We start from the raw sequence: 13,808 nt of genomic DNA, 5'->3' as shown, positions 1-13,808 counted from the left end.
GAATCTGAAGGAATTTTTCAATTAATTGCACATACATTTGAAGCCGAAACAGACATTTTTCTAATTTCATAACAAAACGGAATGTCACAATAATTATTCTTACCTAGCATTAAAACTATATTTATAATACATTACTCAATTAAATAAAAGCGGAACCATAATTTTAATATTCTAAATTCGATACCAGTCATGGAAAGAAAATTGGTAAAATGACTTCGAAGAAATCCATGCATACGATTTTTAAATACGAAACGAAAATAAAAACCTCAACCGTTTTAGAGTGTGTGTTATGTGAATTATATTAACTCGTCCTTGATTATATTTACTTAATAGAAAATTCCTACATTCCTATGCCAGCCTGGTACTTCTAACCGGTTTGGCTAGACGCGATCTCTAAAATCTAGACACTGCCTAAAGAATTCTGAAGAGACTGAAACAGGTGGGAATCTGAAGGTGCAAGGTCAGGACGGCGGATGCATTAACACCTCTCAGCCAAACTCTCTTAATTTTTGCTGAGTGGCTAAAGATTTGTGAGGTCTAGAGTTATCATGATGAAAAACCACACCCCTTCTGTTGATTAATTCCGGCCGTAAAGTTTATTTTGAAATTGTTAAAAAAAATATAAGAGACACACTTACATTAAGAAAATCTCTTTTTATTTTGATTGTTTTTATTTACTTTAATGAACTTTTTTTTTACGATTGTAGTGGGGTATAATGTTATAATAGTTAGTTATCTTATAATGTAATAAGACCAGTCTGAAAAAATGGATTTTAGTGGGATACGACTTCAGCATTTTTGGCAGCTATTAAAATTAGCTACTAAAAACACGGTAACAGGGACACATACCCTCAATTCGACCCTAAATTTGGTCATGCACGTCTGGCTATTCGGAGTAATGTGCGTTTCAAAATTTACGCTAATAAATATCACTTGCTCTAACAGTGTAGGAAAACATCGTGAGGAAACCTGTATACCTGAGAATTCTCCATAATGTTACGTATTTGGACAGCCTGGTGGACTATGGCATAAACGGAAACCCTTCTCGTTCTCAGAGGAGACCTTGATATTTTTTCTTCTTATCTTCAAAGTTCAAAGAGAGTTCTTGGAAATTAAAATATAATTTATTTAGGTGTTAATATAATTTATATGTTATTTTTAACTGACTTTTCGTGATTACAAATTTATTTTTCATTACGTACAGTAAAATTAATGAAATTTTTATTATATTCATAATAAATGAATTTGTCTAAATTAAGATTCGTATGTCATAGATTTTGACTAAACATGTATACCTACAATGTTTTATGCAAATATTATATTTTATTTGTATTTATATGTAATATATGTATATATATATTATTTATATATTTGTATAATTTTAAATCTTATTTATTGCACCACCTACCTATTTTCTATGTTTTTTCCTTTTACATTGGTTGCCTGGAAGAAATCGCTATGTGCGATAAGGCTACATTTTTTCTTTGGTGTACAATAAAAGTGTATTCATTCATTCATTCATTCATTCATTCATCACAATGAGTACTTCAAACAACACTTTAATTTACATGTCATAAAGCTTAAATTTCAATGCTTTAATTTAAACAGACTTTTGTTGAGAAGATATCATGTGCAAAGACCTTTGCAAAAACATAACTTAAAAACAAAAAAAATATTCGATGAAATTTAAGATTTTATTATAAAATATACTCTGTTACATGTCCGTGATTGTTGGCAGAAAGTAGAGTACTAACATTTTTACTACACGACCTGCCGTAACATTCAAGGCGTATCGGCTGCCTTGGTGACGTAAAATCCAGTTACATTGCAAATGTTTTGAAAAATACATGATTTTAAATGAAACCTTACCCTCCAGCAATTAATGTAGACTCCTTTCAGCTCATCTTCCGTGGATGGTTCCAGATTTGGACTATTTGGAGGTGATTTCGGGCTGAAAAAGAGGAAAAGAAAAACTATGTTTCAATACTGTCATGGAATTTAAGCGCTGACATCCTACATATTTCTGTCAGCCTGGTACTTTTGACTAGTTTAGCTAGATGCGATATCTAAAATCTAGACTTGTTTTTTATGTATGAGTTTTTAGACTGGATCTAGACAATAATTAAATACGACCTACCCGGCGCAGAGGTGAGCGCTGTGATTTTAAGCGGGAGGTCCCGTATTCTATTCCTGTCAGGGAAATTTGGAAATTTATCATTTTTGAATTTTCTCTATTCTTATCTAATGGGAAACCTACGGACAAAGACGTGCCGCTAATTAGTTTTAGCGTTCCGGTACGATGACGTTTGGAAACCGATTAGGGGTACGTTTAATATAACTGTCACACCCCTAACAGGTTAGCTCCAACCATCTTAGACTGCATCATCACTAAGCGGCAGATAAGATTGCAGTAAAGGACTAACTTGTAGTTAAAAAAACACCCAGACTTTGTCTGTGTCTGAACTTTGTCTTGGAGGAAATGAAAAAGTAATTAAAAAAAATTTTTACATCAAAAATGCTCGGTACAGTATTGTTTCTCTTTTGCCAAAATTTTATTAAATAACAAGTGTATCATTAAGTCAGAAATATGATCAAGAAATATATTTTTTCGTCTTTGATAAGCTACATAAAATCTAATCTACTAAACTAATCGTTACTATAGTAAGTTCAACATTTATATAGATATTTCAACGTCATTTAGCTTAATTATCGAAATCTTCGGGTAAAATTCGATTAGAGACCAAAACGGTCAAACGGTATTCTAAACAAGTCAATGGGATATTATATTCTATTGGATAACAAATCATGTGATTCTGTTAGATAATAAAGTCTGTATCATGGGGACTTTGGAATAGTTCACAAAAAAAATTCAAAAATCGAAGTCAATTTTTTTTTTATTTTTTAAAAGACATTTGACATTTGCACATACATTTAAAGCCGAAACAGACATTTTTCTAAGTTTATAGCAGAACAAAATATCAAAGTCACAATAACTCTGAATTATAATTAAAACCACATTAACACTACTTTACATAATAAAAACAAAGCATAAACAAAATTTTAATATTCTAAATTCGATACCGGTCATGGAAATTGGTAAAATAACATCAAAGAAATGCATACGATTTATAAATAAGCAAAGGAATACGAAACGAAAATAAAAACCTCAACCGTTTTAGAGAAGTGAATAAGAAACTCGTCCTTGATTATATTTAATTAATAGAAAATTCCTACATTCCTATGCCAGCCTGGTACTTCTAACCGGTTTGGCTAGACGCGATCTCTAAAATCTAGACATGGCACTGGGTTGGTCTAGGTCTAGGTAATAATAAAGTGACTTTGCTATTCCTTATGCGATGACTAATCGAGCTTGCTTTGAAAATGTATGTCTATATGTATACTCATTTATTAACGATAGCCTATAAGAGTTGTGTTGGACTAAAAAGCCGCTCCAACGATAGGTTTCATAATGCCATAATCCCTTCGTTGGGCAGACGTGGGGTGGTCGCAGTAGATGGTAATCCTATATTACCTTAATCGCCTCGCGGAATAATAGTTATTAGGACATAATACATAAAATAAATTAAGTTATAATATAATAGAATATCAATATATTATGTTCTTATAACTTAGTGTAAAAAACAAATGTTGTGTTCTTAAATATCAGCAGCGAAAAATGTATTTATTTTGATAAGAATTAATTTAATAATACATATTAAAATCAAATGATTTTATTGCTTATTATTTTGGCTATTATGGCCCACACATAAAATATAGATATATGCTGTCGCTGTTTTAATACTGTTACCGAGTAACAATCATACTATACGTTATTTTCATCTAACTAAAACGATGTGTGTAGCGCTCGCTTAGATAGCTCTCAGATGGCAGATTTTAGGACCAACTAGAAACTACTCTAGTTATTATGTTGCATAATCGGTATTACTGTTAAGTTTTATCAAAATCAGTTCAGTAGTTTTTGTATAAAATAGTATAGAACATCCATCCATCCTTGCATCCATCCATACACACTTTATGCAAACTCTTTCCAATTTTCGATTGGCAATAGCAGGGCTGCCCAACCAGAGCTCGCGCTCCTTCTGTATTAAAAAAAAAACAAAGAATAATAATTCAATTCCACCGCCGTGAATTCTTTGTTGTGCTTGATGATGACCAAGCTCAACCATCACATGCATGTGATGGGGTAGTTTTTTTTTTTTTTTATTCTTTACTAAGCGATCTGTTAAATTGTTTGTTTAACGAAAAAGTTTTATTTTTTATTTTTTATGCCTATCTGCCTAACTAACCAGTAGGTACCTATCTATTTCAACAAACTAGGTAAAGGGGTGGGCGCCGCGTCCTGACAAATTTAAGTTGTTAGTGTGACGTGTGCTTAAAAAGGTTGGGAGCCCCTGGCCTTAAATATTAAGTGGCTTTTTCCGCACTTCGGCTGTCTGTCTCGTTGTTTAATATGCCTGCCAGACTGTTTTATGAAGCCGTAGATATACGAACGAAATAGCTTTGTGTTCTCGAATAATAAAATTCTCTCTTTTAATATAGGATGGCAGGATCCCACTTAGTACAAGATTTGCTTTCTCGCAATCGAGGTGACGTTTTCGACTATCGAATACTTAAACATAGGAGCACAATTAATTCTTAACTCATTCTTTTAAAGCTCAAAATTGCCTACACTTTTTCAGCTAGGGCTTTTAGCAGAACTTTAGAAAATGACAATAGGAAGTACAAGATTTGCAACTCTAAAACTAATTAGATTAGGATCATTAAACTGTGACGGTATCTATACCACTTTTGCTCCGAAAAAAAAAATTAAATCTTAAACTCTAATTTAGGATCCCACTTCTGTTGTCAGCTTTGATATAGAATCCCAATGTTTTTTTATCGACTGGTGATTTGAGAAAAAATTTACAATAAAATAGCTATATATTACTAAATGCGAAAGTTTGTTTGTTTCCCATATTCAGCTTAACTATTAATTTTAGAAATTTGAATTCATTATAAATGCGAAGAAGAAAAATTGCTGAAGCAATTTGACTGGTGATATGAAAAAAAAATTAAATAAATAAAAAAACAAAACATTACAATCCATACTATTATTATAAATGCGAAAGTTGTTTCTTTGTTTCCTTCAGCTTAACTATAAATTTGAATTCATTATAAATGCGAAAGGTTATAAGGGTGAATGGACGTTTGTTACTATTTCACCAAAAAACTGCTGAACCAATTTGGCTGAATTTTTGGAATGCAGATAGATTATACCCTGGATTAACACACATAGGCTACTTTTTGTCACGGAAAAACGTGCGTATCCGCGAGTTAACTCTGTGGAATCTCACAACAATGTTTGCGAGCAACGGTGCACTAATACTGTAATAAAGCACCAGGTGTATTATGTCCAATACAACCTCAACCTTGGACATTTTATAATGTTTCCTCGCGATAATGTAATAATATCGATTTCGTCGGCCTTTCATTTATATATTTTTTATCGCGAGTTATCGAATGTTATAAAATCCCGCGCGACACGTAGTCATTACCTACTCCATATATTAACAACTGAATTTTCGCCATAGAAGGTGAACCAAATTCATAAATGTTTTACTCATGTAGACCTTATCACAGGCACTTATGAAGCGTTCATACATTTAACGTGTTAAAACTAATGTTAGGTGATGGTGAAAACTGCATTTCGTTCGTTAAATTAAAACTAAAGCTAGGAGGGTTCCAAACGCGCCCTGGTCTAAGAAGAACCCACAACAAACTTAGCCAGGTTGTTTTTTGTTATCACCATCTCACAGTCGAGTTAATTCACACAAGTTCTACTACATGTTATCCTCAATATGGACAACAACAACTTAAGGATTTCATCTGGTAATTTGTTGAATTACTAATTTTATGCAGCCTAGTAAACTGCACTACAAGTTTATTTTTACTTCTAATATTAATATTGTTACAGTCAACTTTCTTTTTAAATTTTGTTATATGTACATAAATTAAATTTTCAAATATTTTTCTCTTAACCCTTAATGAAAAGGTTGTTAAGGATATCAAAGTTGTGGGATCTTTCACCGGAGTTGACAACAGAAGTTGGATACCATACCATACCAAAAATAAAGTCTTTATTCAAGTAGGCACAGCCTACAGTCCCTTAGTAGGTCCCTTCAGCAGAGCCTACAGCAGCAGTAGGAACTAAACGAAAGTCAACAACAGAAGTGGGATGTTATACTCTAACATACATCGAAGGTGAGATACTATATTCGAGCCCATATCAGAAGTAGGATCTTTAAACAAATCCGACATGAGAAGGCAGAAGCCGACAGAAGTAGGGTTTCATACCATAGCCGACAACAGAAGTGGGATCCTAAACCAGTGCCGAGTACCTACAATAGAAGTATGATTCTATAGTGGCGCCTAAAATAGAATTGGGGACATATTAGAACTCACATCAGAAGTGAGATCCTAAAGCAAAGCCAACATGAGAAGTGCGATCCTATAACCCAGCCTGCACCAAAAGTGAGAACAAAATTCCGAAACAGACATCAGAAGTGGGATTTTTATTTATATTAGATATATCGATCTCACCTGCCCTTGATGCTGGAAGCCCTGGAATGTCTGACGGAGGAGTCGCGGCTCTCGCGCTGAGCCTCTCTCAGCAGCCGGATGTATTCATTCTCAGCGCCGCTGAGGACGCCGCCAGAATTCAACTCCACCCAGGACTCTGGAAAGAGGCGAAAGTTTGTTTAGCCGCACGATCAGATACTGAAATAATTATGTATTTTGGACAATAAACATATGTATTTTTTAGCTTGAGTTGCGCTGTCACCACGCTCTCATGTTATATGGTATCAATGTACCAGGATAGCATATGTATTGAGACGTTTTGTTACTCCCACTCTCTAGACCAATTAGCATAATAAGTCTACCCAAGTAAAACGGGAAATACTCTTGCATGTTATACAATGCATATATACTTGCAAGGCAACTTTTTAAACTTTATTTTTTATTTCCTCACCCTCATAAATCATAAGGTATCAATTTGAAAGATGACAAGTATCAGTACCCCAGTGTACTGTGCAGCATAATATAATGTACTGAGATGTTTTGTTACTCCCACTGTGTCTAACAATTAGGACCTAAAGCTGACCCTTGTAGCACATGAAATATTATTATAGTATGCATTTTATAAAACCTATATTTAAAGCATTGTTTTATTACTGACTTGAGTACCTACACGTTATTTAATTAGCGCATTTGCTTGATTTCCGAACCCTCAAGTCATCCTACGTCTGAAGTCTTATGGTATCAATTGAAAAGTTGTTAAAGTACCAGGATAGTATATATGTAGCTTTTGTACTGAAGAGGTATTTTGTTGCACGTTAAAATACTACTATTAACAAAGTTTAAGCTGACCCTGGTAATACAAATAGCATTTTCATGATAAAAGCAAACCTAACCTTTTAGGGCTAAACTAACCCGTTACCATCTAAGGCTGCATCTGATCCAGCAGGTGAGATTGCAGTCTAGGGCTAACTAGTAGTAAAAAAAAACGTTGGCCTGATTTGCTCTTTTGCCACCTTAATAACGCTTAATTTTTTTTAATTCCTCTACGATTTAGCTCTTGCCGCAAGTGACGATGCAGTCTACGACGGGCTAACCTGTTAGGGGAATGGCCCTAATCGGCTTTTACGCAACACCAAACCGAATCAATAAACTGCTTAGCGCCAGATCTATTTCACGGCCGAAGCCTCCCAGACCGGAGAAAATTAAAAAAATATAAATTCCCCAATTAGACCAACCGGGACTTCCCACTCAAAACCACAGCACTCACTGCTGAGCCATAGGTCTTGGGGCAAAAAAGGCAAAAGGCTTAAATATGACAGATGCCAAATACCAGGAAAGCATATTTACTGAGATGTTTTTTTTTGTTGGCATAGCCTAATTTAGTGAGTAGAATAAGACTCCATTCTGACTCCAGATGATCTACACGAAGTACCAGGGTAACATATGTACTGAGGAGATGTTTTTGTTTAAACTTTCTACTTAAAAAATAAGTACAAATTGTACGTTCTACCTTATTGTGCTTGTTGTATTTGTATCTCTGTAAATTTTCTCTGTGGTGTACAATAAAAGTGTATTCATTCATTCATTCATTCATACAAAAGCTGACCCTAACCTAACCATTAAAGTTTTGATGAGATAGAAACAGCATTGCATTAATAAATAAATACTTGTGTTATTATTTCTCACGTGTGTAGGTAATACATATCCGGTATGATGGCAATCGCGGTTCGCGGGCTAGCTAGCTACAAACATGGCGGACAGCGGCCGGTTTGGACACGCAATCGAGATTCCATATCTAGAACACGGCGTTCGTCGGATGTTGCTTCGATCGACATTCAAATGTACTGCCAACATACAGTTTCCTACACATACAAGCGCGCAATATTAAAATAAGTAAACAGTAATAGTTTAACTATATTCCTATTCGAATATAAAGCATAGATTTCTAAAGTCATTCGTTATTCAATTTAAAATTTAGTGTTTAAAAAAAAATGTTTGTGTACTTATGTCCACGAGTTAGAAGTTACACTCCTTTGGCGTAACAAGATTTAAATTAAAAATATTTTCAAAAATGTCATCTTTCGCCTTATTCTACGTTTGTAGAAAAAGGTATTTAATACATTGAAAGTTTTCAATAACGCATTTTAGTTAAATAAAGTTTATTTATATATCACAAAAAAATATGCAATTAAAGAAATGGATATAATAAACATAAATAAATTTGAAATAATAATAGACTCATTATCGGACGACCAACATTAAAATTTTAGATTTATGTACAACTGAATCAATTAGATCAGCGGAATGAGCCCGCAGACTTTGACAATTGAAAGTATACACTGTCGAACCTTATAGCTAACTTCAGGGTGTCTGTTTTATATGACGGTGTGCGCGCGCATCGTAAAAATTTACTCTCATAATTTTTTCCCTAACGCGCCAAAAGAAAGTATAACTTCAAAAGTTGCACCTCTATACATTAACAATAAAAGATTAAAATGGCGAAGGGCAGGCCACATATCTAGAATGGTTGACGACCGTTGGACAATAAGGCTGACGTCATGGCCGGGTCATGCAGGCCATAGAAAGGTAGGCGTAGAGACCGTATGCAAGATGATCCGACGATATCGCAAAAGTTGCCGCATGAGACGGGTACTTGCTAGAAGATATATAACACCAGATAATAATTACTAATTCTCTTAAATGCAATTTAGAACCTCTTGTTATCTTTTTTCTGTTTATTTTTTATTTATTTTCTTTGTATTCAATGTTTTCACGCAAGATCATAATACGTATTGCCATGTTATCTATCTATTGTAAGCAAGAATTAAAGAGGTTTATTTTTTATTAATTTACATTAACAATATAGTAGAAATGGATAGAATACTAGAATAGTAAAATACTAAAACCAATTTAAAACCTGCTACGCATATACATTGTTAGAGCATGTAATTCGAGAAGTTAAAACTGGTTATTATGCAATGGGAGGCGTTACTACATACGAGTACATCGCCTCTGAACCGAGCAACACTTTTTAGGGCAGGCAAGGATCACGTCCTGTAACGTGCCGAATTGGGTAGGAGCTAGACTTCACTTTCGGGGGACCGAGTCCGAGACCCAGCACGCACCTCTAACTTTTCAAAGTTAATAAGTAAAGTGCGTTTTAAGTAATTAAAATATCACTTGCTTCAACGTTGAAGGAAAAAAAACATCATGTGGAAACCTGCATGAATGCTTTAAAAAAATACGTACTGAACATGCTATTTTATTTATTTAATAGGAAGCCAACGTTATATACAATGCCTTAATTTAATTAGAAACATAATTGTAATATTGTGAATTATACATTGTATTACCCCACTTACAGGCTAATTCTGCATGCGTGATGAAATATAGACGTTCTTCAATAAAAAGAAAATAAAACTTAAGAGATAAATTTAAAAAAATACAAAAGATACTAAAAACTATAATAAAAATCAAAATATAAATAAAAGAGGATTACGTAACAACCGGTTTTTTAATTTTGCGCTTAAACTCACCGATGCAATGTTGATGTTACTGTATAATTAAATTTGTGAGTAGGTATCTATAATTTTTTGGAATACTCATTTGGTATTATATAGATCGCATATCCTATGTCCAATAAAGTAAGCTCTCCGACGACCGACCAGCGCAGTAAATAAGTTTTACTGTCTGCCATTACGGCAATTATATTAAATAATGTTTTTTTTTTAGTGTAAACAATAAACTTCATTATTTATTTATAATTATACCTATGTTATAGGCATGATAATGTTATGCAATGAAACAAAAAACTGATCCTGTTATTCTTAAATAAGTTGTATGAATAAAATCGCCGGTTTATGTGAGTCAGTCAGAGCTCTTTTTACGTTAGAGTGCGGTGAATACGCAAGTGAACCCCGTGCTCTCACTATCAGGTAATATAGGTCTATCGAGGGACACACAGAGTTTTTAGTGGGTGCAAGTCCCACATAACTACTCCGTTTCCCCCAACGGAGTGGTATGCGTCAGGCATTTTCTCTGTATAAAAAAAACTAGCTCTTTTTACGTGCCGCGCGTAGTAGGTGCATAACTTCCTTTGCGAATCATCTCAATAGAATGTTAGTTAAGAATTTGCTCTAAACTTACCTACATTTTTCAAGCACACCGAACCATCAGATCACACCCCGAATATAAGTACTTTCTTACACTACTAATATTCCTCACAATCGTTTACAAACAGTACACTGTCACAAAGGTTAATGTTAACAATAATAATTGTAACTATTTACAAACGACCGTACAGCAAACGAAAGAAACAGTAGTTAATTCGTTGGCGATCGCCAGCGATAATGAGAATAGTCATAGTCAAAATATGTCCGTAATTAAATCACCGGAATGAGACAGCGGACTTTGAGAATTGAAAGTGTACACTGTCAAACCTTATAGCTAACTTCAGGGTGTCGGTTTTTAGTGACGCGAATTTTGTTACATCGTAAAATTTCACTCCCACGATTTTTTCCTAGCAACGCGCTATGGAGCGAGCTATGTTGGGAGTCTCTCTTCGGGATAGAATTCGCAACGATGAACTCCGTAGAAGAACCAAGGTCACCGACATAGCTCGAAGGATAAGAAAGTTGAAGTGGCAGTGGGCGGGTCTTGTCCGTCGTAGGACAGATAGCCGTTGGGGCAGACGTGTTCTGGAGACCGCGAATCGGTATAAGCGCAGTGTTGAAAGACCTCCAGCCCGCTGGACAGATGACCTTAATATATATTATGTTTGTTATATATATTATGTATATTTTCTATTAATATATTATGTATATTTTATATTTATATATTACGTATATTTATTTAAATTATATATGTATATGTATCTTTACATTTTGGTTTTTATGTATATCTATCAACATTCTTGGCCGTCCCGTCCTCTTGCTGTAAGTCCTATTTACAAAGGTTGCCTGTAAGAGATTGCTTGCAGCAATAAGGCCGCCTTTGCATGTCTACATTGTGTACTGTATATTCCTTACTGTTTCTTTTCCTGTATGTTATACGTGCAATAAAGTATTTCTTCTTCTTAAAAGCTGGCTGCGGCTAGATGAGAAAGGCGGAAGACCTATGTTCAGCAGTGAACGCTTGTGGGCTGTTGGTGATGAAGATTTTTTCCTAACGCCGCTAAAGAAGTACAACTTCGTAAATCCATTCCGCGTATTTAGTAAATTACTGTTTCCATACATTAATTAGTCGTAAGCTCGACACATTTTGATAAGATCTTAATTATAGCGCGTCGGTAAATAGCCATTTGGATTATTATAACAGTAGCGTTCCCGCGATACTGTGAAGGAAAATATCGTGAGGAAACCTGCATGCCTGAGAAAATTCAAATTCAAATTCATTTATTTCAAGTAGGCCTACTTTATAAGCACTTTTGAAACGTCAAGTATGTATGTTTGTAGTGACTCTACCACCGGTTCGGAAAGCAGATTCTACCGAGAAGAGCCGGCAAGAAACTCAGTAGTTGTTCTGTTCCAACATCAACATTTACAATCATTTTTCTATCTTGCGGGAGATGAGAGCGGGGCTGGCTGCTTCCAATCTACCTTGTAAATTGAGGAATTCATCAAATGTATAGTAACCTCGCTGTACTAGATGCGTTTTTACACATTTTTTAAATGTATGCATTGGTAGGTCAAGAATTTTCTTAGGAATCACGTTGTAAAAGCGTATACTCAATCCCACAAAGGAATTCTGCACCTTTCGCAGACGATATGCAGATATCACTAATTTATGTCCATATGAGAGTTCTCCATAATGTTCTTAAAGGTGTGTGGAGCCCACCAATCGGTGGTACCTTTACCCCTTCTCATTGTGGGAGGGGATCCATGCCCTGCAGTGTGCCGGTAATGGATTGATATGATGATGATGACGATTGTGTTCTCGCGATTCCGTCCGCGTACAACCTTTGCTATCCAAACAATATACCTAATACTAACGCTAGCCTGCACGATATACCCCGACACAGCGCACCGACTCGCCCGCCTTCCGTATTAAAATATAATAGCTCAATTCTCGCGGACGGACGGAATGCATTGCGGCAAATAAGATCTCTCACACCCGAGTAGAAATTCTAGATAACAGCGCGATACAAAATTCTAAGTGTATCAAAAATTACAGAGTATTTTGGTTGCTTTAATATCTTTTAACGCGGATGCGGTCCATAAATTACGTGATGTGTTTTTTGACTCGATCCCCTCCGCCCCTCTAAAAATCTCACGTATTTTATGAACGCCTCCTTAGCGATGTGCGTTTGTATTTGAAACATATCAAGACAAAAAAAAAACAAAAACGTAAACAACATTTTACCGAGTTCATCCACCGACGAGGCATTCATCGGCTCGATCATATTCACTGTCTCTTTGGCACTGCTCACTCTTTACCAAATATAAAAACACAACAATGCACACAGGACTTTATATAAATATATCACTTTTGTCTTTAACTGCGTAGAAATCGATATACACGTGAACAAATATTTTGAAATGATTAATTCAACGGAGCACAGCTCGCGTGTTTATGCGCCGAGCGCTCGAACGAGACTGGCGTGTTCGGTGTTTATTTTCGAATTTCGAACGTAAACAAAGCGAATGCGTAGGCGCATGTTCTTGACGATATCTGCGTAGATGCTGCACGTAGGCCCAACTTTGTATTGCATTTGCAACGGAGTGGTTTTAATGAGACGATTGTTTTCTCGGACAGATGTTATTTTAAACTGACTTCGCTTTAAACGTGACTTCGGTCGCGAACTTTAAGTGGTTTAGTTCTGTTAAGATAAGTAATTTTATCAACTAACTAGCTGTCTCCCGCGAATCTTTTGCGTCTTTTTAAACATCGCGGGACGGTTTATTTTCCCGGGATAAAAAGTACCCTTACACCGTCTCCAGGATGCTAGGAAACTTTCTATATTTAAATTTAATATACGATCGGTTATGCCGTGAAGTGGGAAAGCTTTTTTTTTATATTAATAGCGGGCAAACGAGCAAGTGGGTCACCTGTTGTTAAATGATCACCACCGCCCCTTGTAATATAACCCATAACCCTAGATTGTATTTTTGAGGAAACACATCAGATGGGAGATTGTTCCGTAATTTGCAAGTGCGCGGTAGAAATGATCTGGTATTTCAAACAGTAGAAGAATACCAGGCATCCAGGTGATGAGGGTGGAATTTATTTCT

At 35.3% G+C, this 13,808-nt stretch overlaps 1 protein-coding gene across 2 annotated transcripts in view; it reads right to left on the bottom strand.

Annotated features, from left to right (window-relative positions):
* The window catches only part of LOC120635673 (BCL2/adenovirus E1B 19 kDa protein-interacting protein 3), a 42,576-nt gene that overhangs the window by 5,272 nt on the left and 23,496 nt on the right, over positions 1–13,808 (bottom strand). Inside the window, exons 1-3 of one of the 2 annotated variants that reach the window (XM_039906762.1) lie at positions 12,940–13,178; positions 6,601–6,736; positions 1,870–1,951 (exon numbers count right to left, since the gene is read on the bottom strand). In XM_039906762.1, coding sequence (XP_039762696.1) covers positions 1,870–1,951; positions 6,601–6,736; positions 12,940–12,979 — 258 coding nt within the window. In that variant the 5' untranslated portion in view covers positions 12,980–13,178. Of the gene's footprint in view, positions 1–1,869; positions 1,952–6,600; positions 6,737–12,939; positions 13,179–13,808 lie in introns of those variants that run through there. The other variant, XM_039906761.1, reaches the window with a different exon arrangement.

Source organism: Pararge aegeria, chromosome 27 (genome assembly GCF_905163445.1).
Source record: "Pararge aegeria chromosome 27, ilParAegt1.1, whole genome shotgun sequence".
NCBI classification, from domain to species: Eukaryota; Metazoa; Arthropoda; class Insecta; order Lepidoptera; family Nymphalidae; genus Pararge; species Pararge aegeria.
This window is presented reverse-complemented; position numbering and strand designations above follow the sequence as displayed.